Below are 21367 nucleotides of genomic sequence, written 5' to 3' on the forward strand. Positions count from 1 at the left end.
GAGAGAGAGAGAGAGAGAGAGAGAAAGAGATATTCAGTGAGTGATACAGAGGTCATGTATTGCAGCCTCTGCCTATTTTCCTTGTTCCTGATGTGAGGTTAAGACTGACATATTTACTTAATGTGTGAAGTAGAGCAATGGAATGTGTTGTTGTTATGTTCTACCCACAGCATTAGGGTGTTTTGGATAGTCATACTGTATACGCCGCAGCCAGGACAGTGTTTTATGCAAGTTAAAAGAAACAAAACCATATTAATACCATATTAACTGCCCCCCTCGTGGTTGAAGACATTTTGCAAGATCAATGTAAAAGCCGCAGCTAATAGTCGGGAAATTACGGTAGCCTTCAGTGTCACTGTCACTTTGTTATTGTTATGAAAGATTGAATTTCAGAAAGGATCCCACTGTCACAAATGGCGCCACTGTCAGTCAAATACATTAAAGGGTTAGTGTTTGTTTGTTTGTTTGTTTGTTTGTTTTCTCCCCATCGGGGCGACACTGCTGGCCATTCCGGTGCCTTAAGTAAGTTGCTTTGTGATGCATTCCTAATAAACTGGAGTGAAAAAGGTGGCGATTGAGAGGACCCAAAACGTGTGATCATGGTGTTGGTGCATTTTGACATTATATACATTCTTGAGGAAGACTCAAACAGTGAACAGTTTGCAGTAAAGCTATTTATAATATTTTAGCTACATTTGGATGCCAGTTCTGTATTTTAGTGCCCTGCACACAGTGTGTGATGCACGTGATGGTAACAGTGGCATTGTGCCTCCATGCCTGTGTCGCTGTCACTGACAACAACCACCATGATGCTGGGAGCAGTGCTCCTCTTTGTTTACCTTCACCAAAAGAGGAAGAGAGGGACACAAGGTTTTGTTACTCATCCACATTCACCACTAGTGCAGTGCAATGGCAGATCAAAACATGCTAGTCTACAGTTCCAAATAAAGAGAAGCCAAAACTAGACTAGCCAAAACATATGTTTTAATGAGAATGAATACCAGTCTGGTAATACTTAAGAAAATACATTTATTATGATAATTCATTTTCATTGTATAACATTTTATAGCATACAATTATTGGGTGTGAATGTCAAACACCACAACAGTAGTAAAGACAAAACTAAATTGCAGTTGACGTGAGAGTCTGAATAATATGGTTTAATTTCCACATTTAAATGAGATTCTGCTAATAACTCAAAGACTCTTATGATAATGTACATTTTATAACATACAATTGTAGGGTCAAGACCAGAAAATGGATTACAATTTAACATCAGTAACCCTCAACCCACTGCTTCTTCTCCACTTTATAATAGTAATAGTCTGTAGTCTGTAATAACTCCTGTACAGGAAACATCCTTAATGCTAATAAACTACAAACATATTTTCAAAGAAGTTAACTCCTGATCCCTAAGTACCTATCTCCCATCATGCCAATCACACCTCCAATTAAACCGCCAACAACTCCTCCCGTCATGAAGCCAAAAAACGCCCCAATGTTCCCCCCTATCGCGCCACCTAATGCCCCTGCAGCATGTTTGTCCATCTGCCCGTTCCTGTTCAGGATGTCGGTGGTGAACGCTTTGCCGATTTTCCAACCGACCGTTACCCCCAGGGCCCCGCCTACTGCCTGCCCAAAGACTGGATGTATCACTTTCAAGAGTGAGACTGCTGCCCCACCAATAGTTCCACCCACAGCTCCACCTATGGCTCCCCCGGTGGTGCAAGCATCTCCATCACGCTTAGAGAGCACGATTGGTGTTACTTTCTGTCTTACGACTTGCTTCAAAAGTTCGTCTAGTTTTCCACAGCTTGTGACAGCAGGTTCCACAATGCTCTTGGCTGCTGTGACGACTTCTGACGAACCCTTGGATTCGTGTGCACCACTGAATAGTTCTAGCACCGCTGCGATAACTGCTAAGCTTACGAGGGTTAAGGCCGCCGTTACACCTGTAAACAGTATTGTGATGAGCCCCAGAGCTGAAAGCATCAAGGCAAAATATTGCCAAACAAGTTTCTGGTCGATAATGTTTATCCCCTTCTCATTCTCCGCTTGATTGCTGTGTTCTTCTCCCTTTGCTTCTTGCACGTTGGTAGAGGTGTGGGTAGCTGTAATTGCACAGACGTAACAGTTATCACAAAAAAAAACAGTTGATGTAAGTTATTTTAGTTGACAAGTTTGGCAATGTTTAACAATGGTCTAGAACTGTATAAATCATGGTTTCATTCACTGACACACCTTTGGATGTATGTCGTCTGTTGGATACCGTGAGCACCACCAGGATTGCCACCAAGCTCCCAAGCAGCCCGATGACTCCAAAGATTGTTGTGATGTGTCCTAAGGATGTGATAAGTCCTACGGCTATGGCTGAAAGCACTGAAATGAAACATTGTTGTCCTCCAAGAAATGTCTTCTTCAACCAATTGCCTAAATATTTCCCTCCAACAGCCCCTAGCAGTGCTCCCATAAAGCCTCCAATAACCCCTCCTGCCATGAGGCCAAACAATGCTCCAAAGCCGCCCGCTAACGCGCCCCCTAGTGGCCCTGCGATGCCTTTGTCTGTTATTGCGTTCCTTCTCAGGATTTCGCTGGTGAATGCCTGGCCAAATATCCTACCCAAAACTACACCCAGTGCGACCCCAGTTGCCTGTCCGAATACCGGGAGCACATCCCCCAGGAGGGTATTCACTGTCCCCCCAACAGCTCCACCAACTGCTCCACCTAGTGCTGCTCCTACAGCGCCATACTCAGAGACCACAAGAGATGCAAGTCCCTTCTCTTTGACAGGATCCAAACCTCCAGCTAGATTTACACATCTCGTGACCACAGTCCTGACCATGGTTTGAAGAATACCTTCAGCTAGTCTAACATTCGCCCCGGCTATCGCTGTGACTATGTCTGAGATCACAATTCTCCAGGTGAGCACTGTTAAGCCCACGGCCACAATTGAGATGGGCGCCCCAGCTGCAAGCATGATCTGGACATGTTCCATCTTCTCTCCAAGGAACCTCTTGTAGGGCCGGTTATCCACTCTCCTGTGTTGTAATCTGAAAGACAAAAAGCATCACACACCCACACACACAACAGAAAAGATAGTTACTGAAATGTTTGAAGATCTCTTCAAAATGTCAATGCAATATATTTCCTGCCAAAATGTAGTTTAACTTTGCTTTTATTTAGCCCCCTTCGGATTCGGAAGGTCAACCGAGCATGAATGTGTGTGTGGGAGGCATTTCCATCGTTGAAAGACATGAATAACAATATGGTGATATACATTAAGTAGATACATTTCTTTATGTCAAATTACATGGTCAACTTGGGGTTAAGTGCCTTGCTAAAGAGCACAACAGTGGTAGCCGGGATTGAACCGATACGTTTTAGGCTACTGTACACTAGCCCAGCTTCTTAACCACTACCACCATTCCCCTCTTTGCAAATGAAATTCCACTGAAACCACCATCTTCATACTTTTATGAGTTTAGCTGAACATACTGAGTTTAGGTTAGACGTTTAAACAAACTGAACTGACTGTTGTGTTTATTTTACATTTCTTAGAGCTGATATTGTTTGATGATAATGATTCATGTTTGTTAGTAATTATTTTAAATTTATTTGTTGCAAATAAAAGATGGGTTTATAGAAATATACTTGTAACCACATTCATAAAACAATGCTATGGAAAGGCTTTAGAAAATGCAATGAACATGATCATCCAGCCTTTCAAATGTACTCTACTTAAGAATAAAACAAATATTCTAAAAACAGAATAAAAGACTGATTACCTGCTGTATCAGTTTGTTCCACAGGTGTGAACGTCCTGACTGGTTGGTGCCTCGTACTGTGTATCCTTGAGTGTGTTTGTGTGAGGTATACGACTGACTGATCACATCTGCTGGGAGCTCTTCTGCCACCGCTCAGAGGGTGTGCCTCATTTTTCCTCAGGTCGTGTATGTGGTTGAGTATGTGTATGTCCCGTGTGTGTGTGTGTGTGTGTGTGTGTGTGTGTGTGTGTGTATATATGTGTGTGTGTGTGTGTGTGTGTGTGTGTGTGTGTATGTGTGTGTGTGTGTGTGTGTGTGTGTTTCTGCATGTTTGTGTTCACAAAAACAATGTCGAATAGGAGGACATGTATATGGACATTGGATCTCATAGAAATGAAAAGACAGGATACCTCAAATTAATATCTGCCTGCTGATGGTGTGAATATACAGTGTGAAACGGGCTGGTAGTGTAGTGGCAGTGGCTAGACAAGTTGTGGGATCAATTCCTGGCTGTCTGCTGTGTCACTGAGCAAGGCACTTCACCAGCAGTTGTTGTGAGCACTAAACCCTGAGCTGTTCTGGTGAGACTGGCCCTTGTGATAATTGACATATGTACTGTAAGTAGTGTTGCTTCAGCCAAGTGAGTGAGTAAGTGAGGGAGACGAGTCAAAAATGCTCTCCTGTACCAACCTTCATAGCAAAACAGCACACACACACACACACACACACACACACACTGTGTGTGTGTGTGTGTGTGTGTGTCTGTGTGTGTCTGTGTGTGTCTGTGTTTGTTTGAGTTAGTGGACAGTGTGTATGTTTTGTACATTCTATGTGAGGGTGTTTGTGTGTGTGTGTGTGTGTGTGCACGTGTTAAAGTGAAAGTAAAGAAAATGAAAGAATTTCATCAGGAAATTCTTTTGACAGCTGGGGACTTGTAAGGTGTTACCATCTTCCTGGAGGAAAGAGCTGAAGGTGAATTAGAAGAGTCCATAATTTGCATAAATATTAGTGTGTGTGTGTGTGTGTGTGTGTGTGTGTGTGTGTGTGTGTGTGTGTGTGTGTGTGTGTGTGTGTGTGTGTGTGTGAGAGAGAGTGGCAGCCCCTGCCTAGTTCCTTGTTCCTGATGTGAGCTTAAGACTGCCATAATATTTACTCCCTCCACAGAAAATACTCACCCTTCTTGTTTTGCTCTGTTCTGCTTCAGAATGTCACAGTACATGCGGCCCCAGACCATGACACTCCCCCCACCGTGCTTCACTGTAAGACACTGCAAGACACACTTGTTTTCGTACTTCTCACCTGGTTGCTGCCTGCCACAGACACCATCTCAACCGAATACTTTTATCTTGGCCTCATCAGACCACAAGACAAACTTGTGTCAAGTATGAGAGTGTGAGTTAGCTCCCCTAATGGCTAACTTGGCCTAATTTGGACATGGGGTGTACTCACTTTTATTGGCAGCGGTATGCATATATGCAAGCTTTTGTTTTGTTATTTGGAAAGTGTTCATGGCTCATGATTTCTATTAGTTCATTTAATGAAGCATTAACAAGCTCTCGAAGGAGAGTCCATAAGGCAATTAAGTCACATGAGATCTTGACTTTCTTTCGAGAGGAGAGTTGGTTGGTATTCTTAACAGTCTTCAGTGATAAACTCTGGGTTCACTAACTATGTTGGTGGTGCTTTGTTTTATGTGCTTATTTCATGAAGAAGAGCCAATTTGGCTGGACTTACACTTTAAAATTAAGTTTCCAAAATAATGTTTATGGCACATCAACTCTTAACCCTATGAGCCTAGACTATTTTAAGGGCATTCTCACTAAAACAAGCATTAATCCTGGTCATAGTAAGTGTCATTCACACATGCGTTATTATGTTGTTTTAGTCTACCCAGACTATAGAATGGAATAGAATAGAAGAATAGCATATACAGAATAGAATCTATTGTTCTTGGCTACCCAGATCTACCACAATGTAATGTCTTAATTGCTTGCATTTGATTTAGATTTTCAAATAATAACAATTAAAAAAAAGCATGCTGTTCAAATGATTTTATTTTGACATGGATCTGACCACACCAAGCTGACAGCTCAACATGCATTTCATGACTTTGGGGCTGAGCAATTTACAGAAGTATGTGACATGTCGTATACTGATATGCGTGCCATATCTATGCAATCGCGGGTTTTGCAAGTAATTCAAATAAGTGCAATGGGTGTGTAGGTGCACTCAGAGTAATATAGACAATATGATACAATGTGATTGAACTTCATCATTAAAAAAAAATAAAAAATATGCATACTTGATCGTACAGACAAGTGCGTAGTCTTGTTGGAAAGCCCCTCTTCTGCTCTTCTGTGCATTAAACGTGTCTCACTGCAATTAATAGTTGCAGAGCAATGTAACAGAGAATAATGGGTGTGCTTTTTGATTTACTTTACGTAAATTGGACTCTAAGGGTTAATAGGCAACTTGTATTTCTTCTACAATCTGAGGATGCGTTCTTTCAACCAGTTCTTCTGATATTTCACCAAGCTGATCACACCTCCGGTTAAACCTCCAACAACTCCTCCCGTCATGAAGCCAAACAGTGCCCCAATGACGCCCCCTGTAGCGCCCCCTACTGCCCCTACAGTGCGATCGTCCTCTTGTATGTTCTTTTGAAAGAATCCTTTGCTGATTCTCCAACCAACAGTTGCCCCCAGTGCACAGGCTATGGCTGCCTGCCCAAAGACTGGAGCCCTGGCACTCAGGGAAGGGTCAAGTGTGGCACCCAAGAAAGTGTGAAGTGTGGCACCCAAGAAAGTGTGAAGGGCACCACCGCTAGCTCCACCAACTGTCCCACCTATTGTTCCCATGAAGATGCACACTCCTCCCCCGGATCTATAGGAGGCTAGAGAGAGAGAGAGAGAGAGAGAGAGAGAGAGAGAGAGAGAGAGAGAGAGAGAGAGAGAGAGAGAGAGGATAGAGAGAGAGAGAGACTTTAGAAGACGGTAATTTAAAGAACACTTGAAAATGACAATGAAATATTATTGTCTTTGTTGTTGACTGTACCTTCCCCAACAGGCTTACGTTCAACTTGTAAGAAAGGCAGTGGGCCAAAGTCATGATTGTACCCATTGAGACATTTCAAATTAATTAGAATGTCACTTTAAAATGTGTCTAGATGAGAAATCATTGTTGATTTTTAAGGTTGAAAAAAAGCGAAATTGATAAAACATTTTCTTAAAGCTGAAACATGGTTCGACAAACATGTGAACTTCTGTAAGTAATCAAATCTAACTTATAATAAAATAAAAAAATATATATATATGCTCATTAATAGTATTTTAGAATGTAGTTGTAATCACATGCATAACAACGCTATTAAAATACTTTAGGATTTGTTATTGCATGATCATCCAGCTCTTCAAACTGTTTTCAACATATTACCAAAACCTGCTTAAACAGAATAAGAGTGATTACCTTGTTGGTTCCCCATGGTATGTATGTGTGAGTGTGTGAGTGTATAAGACCAACTGATCACACTTGTTGCGAGCAATACTGCATATATTCTTAGGGCGTGTCTAAGGAAATTGTTTTGCTTCTGTGCTGTGCTGTGTTTGTGTGTGTGTGTGTGTGTGTGTGTGTGTGTGTGTGTGTGTGTGTGTGTGTGTGTGTGTGTGCGTGAGGTGCTGCTAGAATATGTGTGCCAAATGACAGAAGATGATTCAGGGGCCCTCAAAATGCCAGGGAGTCTGGGGGCAATCGATAGATTGAGACTTAAAATAAATTACAATCATTGACAATAGCATATATTAAGTATATTAAGAGTTTGATATCTTCTCATAGACAAGATTGTTAAAGTAGCTCTTGAGTATACAGACATTCACATTCACTCAGCAAGATGTTTTGATCATATTCACCCGCACTTCTACCTCCACCTAGAGCCTGTTATTTGTTTTGCAAAAATCTACCACTCCTGGTACTTCTGGTCCACTGAGGGCAGGGCTGTATGATCATTGGCAGATCTGACTGTCAATCACAGTTCGTGCACAGTCAATAACAAACACAAACTAGATGGGAGGGTGCTTGGTGGTAGTTGGGGAGGAGCATAAGAGTTGAGCAAGGCACCTAACCCTTCACTACGCCCAGTGCACCGCTGTAGCTCTGGGTTAGTGTGTGCTTCTGTTCACCGTGTGCTCTCTGTGCTGTGGGACAGCCGTAGCCTACTGGTTAGGGCTTCAGGCTAGTAACCCAAGGGTTGCCGGTTCAATCCCTGACCAGTAGGACAAATGTGGGTGAGGGATTGGTTGAGCACTGTTCCTTCATGCCCACATCCACACGGCTGAAGTGCCCTTAAGCAAGTCACCTAACCCCTCCCCCACTGCGCCTCTATGGCAGGCCTCTCACTGCTCTGGATTATTGTGTGCTTCACCTCACTGTGTGCTGTGAGTGTTTCATGGATTGGGATAAATGCAGGGATCAAAGGGTATATATATATACTCACTCTCACTAATTTACAGATAGGATAAATGCAGAGACAAAATTCCTTATACACAAATAGATTGTGTATGCGTGTGAGATGAGTTTGAGCAAAAGAGACAGACCGGAACTGTATGCGTGCCCTTCTTGTTTTGTACTAACAAATGATGCAAGCTGGTGATTGCATGACAACTAAGTTACACCATTTAATGGTTTTGCAGAGACGTCAAAGCAGAAGTTATTAGAACTTGTACCCACTGCTTGGCAGAATTTCCTATTATGATGGACTGTGATGAAATATGCATTAGATAAATCAAATAATTGCACACCCATGAAGTCCAATTATTTGACCACATCACTCTTCTATGAAGCTATGAACACTTGACAGAGGGGAGGACTAGTACTGTCATAAGCCACATTCTAGCATTCTCAGAGGCCAATGGGTGTGAATCCCCTCAGCCTCCTATTCCAAAGCACCGGTGTGGCTTTAGGACTGTCGAGGCACTACACCAATTATTCATTGTGGAGGACTGTGGTGCAGATGCGGTCTGAGGGTGGCCTGTAGAGCCAACTGGAGCTCATGTCAGTCAATGGATTTTGGAGTGAGCATGGAACAACTAAGAAACACCTCACACAGGATATGGTGTGAGACCAGCATGAAGAGTTACTGAAAACCATGTCACTCTAGACATTGGTGTGAGACCAGCCTGCACATGCTGAGTCAGTGCTGTGCTGATGGCGGAAACAGACTGCCATGGTTCAAACGGGCCATTGGAGGTGAGTTTGATGTTGAGAGGCAATGACACAGAGACAGAGAGCGAAGCGAAATCAAGCAATTATAGTGAAGGATACTCTGGACAGCATGTGTCTTTTGTCCCCCAAGGTGACGTGGAGTGATTGTATCCAATCTAAATGTGTACAGATATCTGCTTGTGGGGATGCTGTTGATCTGCGATGTTATAATGAACCCCTGATAAGAGACAAAACAACACAAACACAGGAAGAGGTGGACCTGTCACTTCTGAAGGGGCGCTATCACACAGGAAGCACAGTAGTACACAGTGCTCACACTTACACTTGTTTGGGGGCACAACGCTATCTGGCAAAGGCTAGGCACCGTGTACCAGCTACCTCGGCCTGTTATTATCATTATTAGTGTGCTTGCAAAAGCACACTATTGTTCTCCGTGCGTTTCATATACTACTTATTTATCTTAAGTCAAACTTTTGTCTCCCTATCTTGTCCTAGGGATTTAGAGCTAGAGACGCCGTTCCACCTCTCACGCGTCGGTCCTGATGCGAGGATGGTGGCTTGTATACAGCTTTTTGATACGCCTTGTCGTTTTCCCGTTATTCCAGTTTTTCCGGTCGATTTTTTCCCATAGGAATGAATGGAAAAGCGACTTTTGAGCGCTGATGCCCACACATTTTTCCACCTGTAGCCCAAACCGTAAGACACAAAGTCATGAAATTTGGTACGCTGATAGAGGATACTACCCTGATTGACACCACCAGGTTTCATGCTCGCCACTCTCACGCCCTAGCGCCACCAACTGGTCAAAGTTGGAAAACACGTTAATGCCTGTAACGTTTGATCCGTATGGCCGATTTTGATAAAACTTTTACCATTGGAATCCTCTGACTCAGCTGATTCCAACGCACCATGTGATGTAATTTTCCGCCATGATGGATTTTCCACCATTTTGAATTTTGTCCAAAGTCAAAGTAAAGCAACTCTGGCCGCATAGTTCCTCCGATCGTCATGAAACTTGGCACGCGTGATCTACAGACCAAGGCGGATCAACCGCCTTGATTTCGCCTTCATACGTCCAAGCGTTCGCCTGTGACAACCAATTAAATTCAGCGAGCGAAGCCGCCAAACAGGAAGTGTGCCTATCTTGGAAATACTGTGACGTATGAAAGCCATATTTGGTGGGATGACTTGAGACCCCATCCAAAGCACCCTCAATAAATTTGGTGTTATTCGGTCTGTCGATGGCTCTATAATTAGCAAAAACGTGTGTGTTGGCGAATGTATACTATTAAGCAGAATAGCTCATCTTAAATTGCTTAGGTCATGCAGAAATGACATTTCAGAGTGATTTAAGATACAATGTTGATATTTTTAAAAAAAAAATCAAATCGAGGCCATTCTTGTAAAACATCCTGGTGTAATTCTCACAGCACTATGGAGCCATTCCATGTATTTTCATACCTTCATTATGGAATGGTAGTTGACCTCCACTGTTCAATTGGTCATTGGATGACAAGGATTGTCCGCAACGGTACAATGTGGGTGTGATTCTAGGATGGTCCGCATCGGGGTGTCTCATCCTGAGACTGGTATATCTAAGCAATGCCATGGCCCCGAGGGGCAAGTACGGACTTACGCGCTGTTAGGTATTGTTTGTGTTCATTTGGTATATATACTCGACAATCACACGATGTTTCATACTGACGGTGTGTTTTGGATGATTTGTATTGACCTGAGCATTCTGGGTAAACTTCACTCCAAAATTCGCCCTGTCTGAGGATTTTAAGTTTCGTTTTCTGTTGTGATGATGAGCAGACGGCTGTGCACAAAAAACATAGATAATTAATTTACCCTTAGACAATTCCTGCAGTTATCCTGAGTAATCCAGCCCTTTACATTCAGAGATAAGATCATTGACAAAAAGTAAGTTTGATACATACATCGTTAATTCACACTGGTATGCAAGAGGTTTGCTAATACACTTAAACTTGCTCTTGACATGATTTCCATGAAGTAATATACTGTAAGTGTTCTCTGAAATTATAATACTTCATGTGTTTAGCTTAAGAATCTACTGTTTAGCGTTTCTACTGTAAGGACGTAGACTAGTCTTGCATCTCTGTACTCTTCTTCTGTTGAGGTGATGTTGCCTAGTGACGCCCTCTCGTGCAGCCTCATGCTAGTTCATTAGAGACGTTATCTAGTAGTACACCACAGTGTTGGTGAAGTTCATGACGTTAGTTTTGAGTGAGTTTACTGCCAATTACCTTAAGTTGAAGTTGTGTGCGTGTATGACAACAAAAGTAAGTGACCGTAACCTTCGGTCATGTGTATTGGGAGTGGGATGTATCTTTCACGTTGATATGCAAGGACTTAGCATGCTAAACGGAGCATTAGCATTAAGGGTTTGAAATGAAGGAAGCCTGTGTTACTTGTGTGAGAAGTTGAGCTTATAGAATGAGAGATAGCGATACAGTTTATTTAGTGACCATATTAATGACAGTTTATTTGGTTCTTTACAGACCACTATACATTATAAGTTTATTCATGCTGTTGTATGGTGGAAGAAAACTCAATAAAGAAACTAAGGAGAAACTACTGCTTCACAACCAGTATTCTAACCAAAGATTCTAGCGCTGTATGATCTTTGGTTCTAACTGACGCCATCCAAGCAACACAATCAATCAATCCATACAGTCCTTTAGCCCCATAGACAGTAAAAGATAGCCCTCATTAACAATCTCCGACTGGAGGAAGTTTGTACCTGTGCTGTGCGAGTTAACGCTATTACACAGTACCGTTTACGCCGCTAGATGGCGTTATTGACCACATAATAACTGTAGTCACGAACAAAAAGGTTTCTTTTCTTTCTTGAAGGGGTTAGCGTTGCCATTGCTGTATGTGTGTCCTGGCTTACAATTCAGTTTAATGAGCTTAGTATTCAATGCATATCTGTATGCTGCAGATATATTATCTATAAATAGCCATCTACCTATATTTCTCTGTATGTATGGAATCCTGAATGTCTCTGCTGGAACAATACAAAGTTAAACCCCATCTCTTCTCCGTCCTATATTCTAACCGATATACCATCCAGTATAGTGCCACTACCCTACCTGAATCAGTGCAAACCTATAACCTTCCCAATAATAATAGTAATAATAATTAGGTAAAAATAATAGTTTCTGCTTTAGGGAGAAATCTCAGAATTCCCCTCCAGCTAAGGAAAGTGGGAGCTATGTTTTTAGACTCAGTAGGCAAGCTTATGTGTGGAGACTTAAACTGTGAAGTTTGGCCCACTTATTGTATAGCAGTTAACAATTCTAGGTTCAATGAATTACATCCAACACAAAGTGTTATAGAAAGTATTACTGTGTGTTTCATTTAACTATTGTTCATAGTAAACATTTAATTAATTTAGGCTATGGGTGGTATAGGTGAATTATTACCACACAGTTACTATCTAAAACTAGAAAATGTAATTCCATGGAAGGAATTACCATTGCATGTAAATGCAAAAAGGTTGCTAGCTGTGTAAAACATATTAGGCCTATAGTTAAAAAGACAACTAGGCTAAACTGAAGAATAGATAAATAACAATTACAATTCCAAGTTGGAAAGTCACATTTAAAAAGTGATTTATGAAAATGCATCAAAATTGTGGATATAGGCTATTTTGGAAAATAACTCTTCATTTATTAGAATTTAAAAGACTGAAATGAAGTTGCCAACTTCAAGTTGCAAGAGCTGACTAAGTAGCCTACAGTGAAACGACTGGTAGGATAGCTTACATAGCCTTCATATCTACACTAATGCAGGTTAAAAGTAGGCCTAGGCTGACACCATTGGCATACTGTACGGAATACAATCTCAAACAACGCCAATCAACGATGATGCAGCAACAGGTAGGATATCTAGCAAATGTAACGTTAGCTTACTAGGATAATTTATGTAGACTACACATATTACAGGATGAGCTAGTATGTTCTTCGAAACCGTTTCCAGGTGTGGGAGTGTGATTGTCCTAATAGGAATAAGCGACTGTGAGAAGGCTTGAACCTAAATCAACTAGTAGGCCTGTCTATCAGGTTGGACTTCACTTAAAACGCTGCTCTGTAGAGATGGCTAAAAGCCCTTGTGTAAGCCCTGTTCGCCTTGCAGCCTACCCCGACGTTAAACGTTAGCCTGGAGCAAGTTTGGTTGTCGTTAACTAAATACAGTGTTTACGTTGACGTTAGGTTAGATTGTCTTTAGCTGTTGATAACGTTACCGAGAGCAAACCGGTTAGGCTACTGTAACGATATAAACAAATCAAGTAAGGAGTAGCCTAAGAGACAAGACGATAACGTCCTGGTTTACAGCAGCTGCAGCTGTTACAGCTTAATGAGTAGACGTAACGTAACATTCACGTAGCCTGGTTCAGCGCATCGGCGGTGGCATGGCTTTGGATCAGAGATCCTTGATTACTGACAGCTGCGCACTGACGTAACAATTAATCTTTGCCGCCAAAGGGTCTCAATGTAAACTCTATGGGAATTTTAATTTCTTTTATCGTAAATATCTCAAAAAGTATAAAGTTCACACATTTGAAAAATACATAGAACAAATCTCCGTTACAAGTCCTGTGTAGGAGTGCTTGAATGACGTCAAACGGCTCAGTGGTTTTAGAGCTTTTGATAGTTGATTTTGGTCGGAAGCAGAATAATAATTATAACGATAATAAGAAGAACAGGGATAACAGTACATTGCATTTACATGCAATGTAACTACGTAATCCTTAATTGAGATTTCATTGAAAGTGATAGGTTGAACTTTTAAAAAGGGGTTTTAAAAACTGTTTTTGTACTTTCATTTTATTATGTCATAGCCTACTGAACTGAATTCTAAGAGTTAAAAACAAAGGATAAAATAAATGTTTTGTGATGCTTGCATTGCATAGTATTTCATTTAGGATAAGCTATATTAAAGCAGTTAGAAGTAACAGTAGTCACTTGACATTTCTGAGGATTTGCATATTTCCACCAGGGCAGTGGTAAAGACATTCTTCAGTGGAGGCACCACACAGTTAATCACGCTATCAACATCTTCTTACCTTTTCTTCTGTTATTACTATTCTTTAACTTTATGGTAGACAGTGAGTCCAGCAAATTGAGAACCTAGGATCCTGTTTATGTTTATGAATGTGACTATGTGTATAGTAGCCTATATGTTGAGACATAAGGGTGGAAAAATAGGTTACATTTATATAATGCAAATGATTAAGTTAACAATGTCATTGAATATGTTGTACAAACAAGAAGAGCGAAATGGTAAACTTTTAAGAAATCATCATCCACATCATAGTTTGATGCTGTGTGGGGTTATGGACTTGACAGTTTTGCATGGAATTGCTCATACAGTATATACATATATATATATGTATATGTGTGTGTGTGTGTGTGTGTGTGTGTCTGTGTGTGTGTGTGTGTGTGTGTGCCTTGTTGCCGGTGTACAGTATTTCTGAATCTGAATATGGACAGGAAATGGCATAGCTTTTATCACATGCAACCAATCCAAAATCGATTTCATATTAGGGATGTTAACCGGTGACTGTTTGACCGATGGTTGACCGTATCCACGTTAACCGACCAAAGTTGTCGCTAGTCGGTTAACAAAAAAAAAAGAGAGGCATCTTTAAATTAGCCTAAAGACAGTGGACTAAACGTTACTACAGCTAGCCATCTCATTCCAAGAAGATCTTTTTTTCGTGAAGTTAACAAATTATCCCTCACACTCAATTTTTCATAACTCGCCTGCTTGTAGGCTAGGCTACGTAATAAACCAATAAAAACATTTGGCACGAGGTCACAGCGGTGGCCGGTGCGTCTTTTGCAATCTGGAAGTGCGCTGTTTTATCCATTGGTTTTATCGTGTTGCAGTCTAGGCAACTTTCCGCATAAGATGGGCTTAGATTTGGAAAGACATTACATCTACATTTCAGGAAGGGTCATCAATGGTAACAGATAAGGTAATGATCATCTTTCGTTATTATTGTTAGCACTTCCTCAAACTAAACTGGCGCTGTAGGGGATTTAAAAAAGTGACGTGAGTGAAAGGGCGGCGCCGGGGCTGTGTGTAGCCTATGAGCGGGGGACAGAGAGATGAGAGTTGGGAAATTGCGTGGCTGTTATTTCAAATAGCATAATTTATTTTAAACGAACCGGTTAACCGGTTTCAACCGGCTAATGAGCCTCGGTGGTCGGTCAAGAAAATTTGTAGTTTTCGCCATCCCTATTTCATATTCAGACACGTTAACCAGTAACAGCCTGGTTGCTTTGACATATCAACACCAAATTTGATCCTATTACACCATTTGAACAGGTGAGTCGTCCTATTTATTCTACCATCAATTTGAGGCTATAACACATTGCAACTTACTCAACAGTGAGTAAACAGCAGATGGCCCGCAATACTCCTAACATTACTCGTATTTGTTCTAGAAACATGCCTAGTTCCTTAGGCTCCTTCCTTCTTTCACTGGTTACGTGTTTCATGCTGGCTACACGTGAACAACTCATACATAATCCAACACAAGGTCTACAGACCTTAGAGGTGTACATTTCATTTCCATACATCAAAGCATTCGCCCATGGCAGCCAATCAAATTCGATGGCGAAGCCTCCAAACAGGAAGTGAGGTCAAATCTCGGAAACGCTTTGAGGTGTCAAGACCATATTTGGTGGGACGATTTTGGACACAATCCAAAGTAGCCTTAGTAAATTTGGTGTAATTTGGCCACTAGGGGGCGTCGCAATTAGCAAAAATGCATTTTGTCTCATATCTCTTTACATCTTTGGGATGACATCCACATTTTTACATTGGAGGTGCTCTGGGACATACCACTGATGAACCTAGGCAACCCGTCACGTCAGTGTAAGAATTTGGCAATCGAGGGTAACGCCGCCAAACTCGAAGCAGCTTTGCGTCTTGGCCAAACTTTAGCGTTTTGACCTGAGGGCGAGCGGTCGCGTCTCCTGCCGGAGCGCTTTCGCGGCGCGTCGGAGCAAGCACACTTCGCACTTTCCCACCGGGAAATGCATTCTAGTTATCATTACTAGTTTTAATATAGTTTATTCGATAGGGACAGATACAGTATACATAGACAAACCAAAAGCTATCGGATGCAAGCATTGTGGTGTTTGTAGCTAATGCTAATTTCCAACACTATCAGGCCTATCAGGAAAAATACAAATACAGTTAACTGACATCAGATACAACTCGTTTGACACAGTGCTACACATCACCCCAGGATGAGGTGCCTGTACCTTCTCATATGCTGCCTGAGTTCAGGTAAGAATGCAATCAGCAATAATGGCTTTTGTATTCTATTGTATAGTGAATAGTATTGCATAGCGCTGAATAAATTTTGTCAAATAAGTCTCATACGTGCATGGTTGATTCATTCTGCTGTGCTGTTCTGTGCTGTTGATATTCAGTTGTTCTGGGTGTTCAGGGTAGTGCATCATCTAGAGCCCCTGGAGTTAGTGGTGGAGAGAAGGATGCTGCACAGACTTTAAAATATATTGGACAATACTTCACATCCACTACACAACTTACTACTCAAACAAAAAAAGTATTTTCAGTTGGAGGCCACACCAATTAAGCTGTAAGATAAACTGCAATAGCGCTTTTTAATGACTCCCCCCGAGCAGGGAGAAAGGAATAACATTTTGAATATAATTAATGTACTGTATGTTTATATGTACAGTATATGCTGGATGCTGTGTTCGTATGGCTGCTGGAATATGTAATTTCCCCTTGGGGGTCAACTATCTATCTATCTATCTATCTATCTATCTATCTATCATCAACATACATGTTTTTTGGACGACAGGTGCTTTGGGATCTACCACCGTGAATGGATACTTGGAAGGAGCAGTTATCATCAAGTGCAAATATGAGTATCCAAAGTACAAAAGCAGCAAAAAATATTTCTACAAAGGCAGACAATCAGATAAGCCACCTGTGAAGTGGGAGGTTGGAGGGACAGGGTCAGGAGATGGAAAGTTGACTCTGTACGACTCAAAGGACGGGTTTTTCATGGTGATGGTTACTCAGCTGTCAAAAGGAGATGATGGGGAATATCAGTGTGTTGTTGAGATGACCTCTAAACCGATGTTCTCAGGTATTACACTGAAGATTCATCCAGGTGAGGGCGTGGACCCATCCTCCTACTTTATTTCACAGATACAATACATACAGAAATAAGTTTGAAATACATTAGGCTGTCGTCTATTACTGTACCATTTTGAACAATTCAACATTTCATCTTATTTAGGAGGTCCATGTTGTGGACACCCTGTGACCAAAAATTTGACCAAAGGAGACCAAGCCAGCATAACCTGCAACTTCTCTGAAGCCTACAAGCACAAACCTAAGTACCTATGCAAGTTGGAAAACACCTTAACCTGTTTCCAACTCTTCCCATTGGATTCTCGAAAGCGTTGGAAATACACTGTGGTTCATAATCAGAACAATCTGCTCCAGATCAACGTGATGTTCCGTTTTGACAAAAATGACTCTGGGGATTATTGGTGTGGAGCCTCTGACCTACATGGCAGTTTCTTTGTCCTGACAAATCAAGTGAGGCTGATGTGGCAAGGTGAGTGGAACATTACTCAGGGCCTATTTTAGTGCCCCACGGCATTGTAGCTATGGCAACATGTAGTTTGTGGGTGTAGGTGTGAGTGACCCTTTGCTGCTTTGCTAGTTTGCTCCTTTGAGTAGGTTTCCTTTAGCTGCCTACCACGTTAACCACAACAGGATGTGTGTGTGTGTGTGTCTGTCTGTCGGAGAGAGTAAGAGAAAGGGGGGGGGGGGGGGAGAGAGAGAGAGAGAGAGAGAGAGAGAGAGAGAGAGAGAGAGAGAGAGAGAGAGAGAGAGCGAGAGAGAGAGAGAGAGAGAGAGAGAGAGAGAGAGAGAGAGAGAGAGAGAGAGAGAGAGTCAGTGGCTTAAAGACACTTGTTATCATCTAAAAGCAGACCCAGCATTGTTGGTGGACTGAATGTTTCCTTTATGCTCAGGGGAACCAATGTCAAGGTATTGAGTGAGGTGTGTGCAAAACAGTAACAAGTAACAAAATTGAAAACTGTTGGTCTTTCAGAATTACCTTCACCATCACTCTCATCATCATCATCATCATCATCATCTACAAGAACAACAACAACAACAACAACAGCCAGAATAACACAAAGCCCATTCACTCCTGCATCTACTTCATCCATCATTTTGACAGCATCATCAGAATCTCCCTCATCACATTCTTCGTCCCTCTCCCCATCTGGTATGTGTGTGTATGATCCAGAGCCATGAAGTGTTGCATTAGAAAGCATTCTTCCTCAAAAGCAGAAACACAAACACACACACACACACACACACACATTGATTAGCTTCATCTATTGCTCTCCCTTGTGTTTAATGAATAACCCTACATTTCTCAAAGATGGCATGGCACTCCACAGCAATGGTGACACTGTCAGTCAAATAACGGGTTAATGTTTGTTTGTTTGTTTGTTTGTTTGTTTGTTGGCTCTCTCCCCATCAGGTGCCTCCATGCCTGTATTGCTGACAGCAATCGCCTTGACGCTGGGGACCGTGGCCCTTTTTGTTTACTTTTGCCAAAAGAGGAAGAGAGAAACACAAGGTCTTGTTACGCATCCTCAACCATTCCACATCTACACCATGCACTGAGGCAAAGTTGCGCTAGTTCAAGACATGACATGCTCATTCTACAAGAAACCAGCTGGAGTGTGGCCAGAGTAGAATGCTTTTCATGTGTGGTATTCTGAAACACTCTTTGATTGTTTCTGCAGTCAGAATTGTTTGTTTATTCAAAGAACAAAAGACAATTTAAAGTAAGGTATTTGAAGTGTCAGTTTACAAAATAGCCACTTCATATCCGTGTGGGCAGTCATCTTGTTGCAAAATAATATAACATAAATGATTCAAATGAACTTAACTTACATTTTAAAAAATCTATTTTTGAATAAGACTTTCTATTGTTGAGGACAGACATAATCATCGAAAGATGTCAGTTAACCTGCTCAACACACCATACGCTTGATCATAATCATCGAAAGACGTCAGTTAACCTGCTCAACACACTACAAGCTTAACCATAATCATCCAAACATGTCAGTTAAACTGTTCAACACACCACATGCTTGACCATAATCATCTAAACATGTCAGTTAACCTGCTAAACACCACACGATTAAGCATAGTCATCCAAACATACAGTATCAGTTAACCTGCTCAACACACCACATGCTTGACTCTTTACGTGTGTGCACTGATTCAGAGCTGCCAAAGCTCATCCGCAGCCTCCTCTGGCGCTTTGCTATGGGCTAGCTAGGGGGACTGGCTACTTCTAACAATATGTTCCATTTCTTATTCAAACAAATAACATCAAATTTGGTATTGCTCTCAGCAGCCACGGACATTCCTGTCATGAATAAATATACAAAGTTATATATTTATATACATTTTGAGAAATAAATACAGTAAATGTTTTAAATGAATGTATCATTTTCTTCCCCCTACAGGACACTTCTCCACATTGATGAGAGAGGTAACAAATATTTTTTTAATAGGATACAATCCAACTATTTAAAGTCTAAACTTTATCCATATACTTTAACCAACACTACCTGTTTATGTCCTTATGTAACTGTAATCTCTACAATTTGTTAGCTTGTTATTTTTCTGTCATTTACGTTACTGACATGTGTCCTCATAGATCTAATAGCACTCACATTTCAAAGTAAATGACACATAGATATCTGTTGTCAAACATGAGTCTCTTTGTTTTAATCACTTTAAATTAAAGTTTTACACTTAAAGTCTGATATTGAGTCGTATGTTTCAGGTCGATAACGCAGAGTGTGTGTACGAGGAGATTAAGGAGAGTACCCACCCTCCCGCCTCAGAGTGCCCAGCAGCAACTGGAACTGTGTATGCTCTATGTACTGCTCCGTTACGCACACTCCCTTCTAAGGACCGCACTGTGTATGCTACTGCTGATGCACCCGCAATCACATCCGATGATCCCACATACTCTTCTGCTGATGCACCCGCAATCACATCTGATGATCCCACATACTCTACTGCTGATGCACCCGCAATCACATCTGATGATCCCACATACTCTACTGCTGATGCACCCGCAATCACATCTGATGATCCCACATACTCTACTGTTGATGCACCCGCAATCACATCTGATGATCCCACATACTCTTCTGCTGATGCACCCGCAATCACATCTGATGATCCCACATACTCTACTGATCAAATACCCACAATTCCCTGTGATGATCCCACATACTCTACTGTGGATTCACCCACAATTTCATCTGATGATCCCACAGTTTCTACTGATCAAATACCCACAATTCCCCCTGATTGTTCCACACGCTCTACTGTGGATTCACCCACAACCCCCTCTGATGACCCAAGCCCTGATTCACCTAACAGGCTGACTGAAAACCACACCTACGAGATGGTGGATCTATCCACCAGACCATCTGATGACGTGACATCTGATAATAGTGTCGCAGAAGAGGATTCCACCTATTTCCTGTTGGAGTTGGCAACCAGCTCCTCTAAACATCCATCCCATCCACTGACTGAATTACCCACAAGTCCTCATGGCGATCCGTGTAGACCTACAGACAACAAGCCCTCGGCAGATAGTGAAAAGCAATGACTAGTTGTGGAAATGTAGAGCATTTTATAGAGTTAACCTAAGCACACCATCTAGCAGTAGCATAATAGCATAGAGCTCTTTTTTAAGTACATTTGTTGGGCCTTTTTGCCTTTAATGTGTAAGAGTGACGAGATATCCTGGCTAGCGTCTACCACTTCTCAATGAGACGTGGTTTGGCAACGTTCATTTTCTTGTATTTGGAAAAATGCCCAGATCCGTTCATTGGTCCCCTATATCTGAGGCAAAAATTGCGGCGGTATAGTTTCCAGACTGCCTTAGCAGCATGAATGAAATCACGCGCAAGGTACCATGGGAACACCCAGGCTAGTGACGAGATGGACAGGAAGAGAATGTGAGAGAGAGATCAGGAAATGATGTGGCCCGGACTCAAACTTGGGGTGCCTCTCATTCAGCGTTTATACATCCTCCCTACCTCCTTGGGCCTCGATCCTCACTGATCTACATAAAGAAAGATAGAAGAAGGGATAGACTATCTTCATGTACATCAGTGAGGATCGAGGCCCGAGGAGCGAGGGAGGGCGTATAAAAGCCGAACGAGAGGCTCCTCCGGGCTCTTGCTGGGACCTGGGCCTGACTGTTGTATATGGGCACTCTGGAGATAGCCAGTTTTAATGCACCA

At 41.8% G+C, this 21367-nt stretch overlaps 2 protein-coding genes across 2 annotated transcripts; both read right to left on the minus strand.

Moving 5' to 3' along the window:
- Window positions 1–1086: 1086 nt before the first annotated feature.
- Window positions 1087–3907, minus strand: LOC134070335 (uncharacterized). The gene is made up of 3 exons (XM_062526691.1): window positions 3786–3907; window positions 2242–3050; window positions 1087–2111 (listed from the first exon to the last, which is right to left on the minus strand). Exons 2-3 carry the CDS (start codon window positions 2993–2995, stop codon window positions 1399–1401), a joined length of 1467 nt encoding a protein of 488 aa, XP_062382675.1. The 5' UTR covers window positions 2996–3050; window positions 3786–3907; the 3' UTR covers window positions 1087–1398.
- A 1965-nt stretch (window positions 3908–5872) lies between these two features.
- Window positions 5873–7265, minus strand: LOC134070414 (uncharacterized transmembrane protein DDB_G0289901-like). The gene is made up of 2 exons (XM_062526809.1): window positions 7230–7265; window positions 5873–6657 (listed from the first exon to the last, which is right to left on the minus strand). The coding sequence occupies exons 1-2, from the start codon at window positions 7243–7245 to the stop codon at window positions 6248–6250; spliced, it is 426 nt and encodes a 141-aa protein (XP_062382793.1). The 5' UTR covers window positions 7246–7265; the 3' UTR covers window positions 5873–6247.
- Window positions 7266–21367: the final 14102 nt, after the last annotated feature.

This window comes from Sardina pilchardus, chromosome 1 (assembly GCF_963854185.1).
Source record: "Sardina pilchardus chromosome 1, fSarPil1.1, whole genome shotgun sequence".
Lineage (NCBI taxonomy): Eukaryota > Metazoa > Chordata > Actinopteri > Clupeiformes > Clupeidae > Sardina > Sardina pilchardus.

Bases quoted from the DNA above. Each gene is read 5' to 3' on its own strand.
- LOC134070335 (XM_062526691.1), bottom strand. From the start codon at position 2,995: ATGGAACATGTCCAGATCATGCTTGCAGCTGGGGCGCCCATCTCAATT. The intron at 2,112-2,241 runs GTGTGTCAGTGA...GTGCAATTACAG, and splicing joins CAGACGACATACATCCAAAG to CTACCCACACCTCTACCAAC.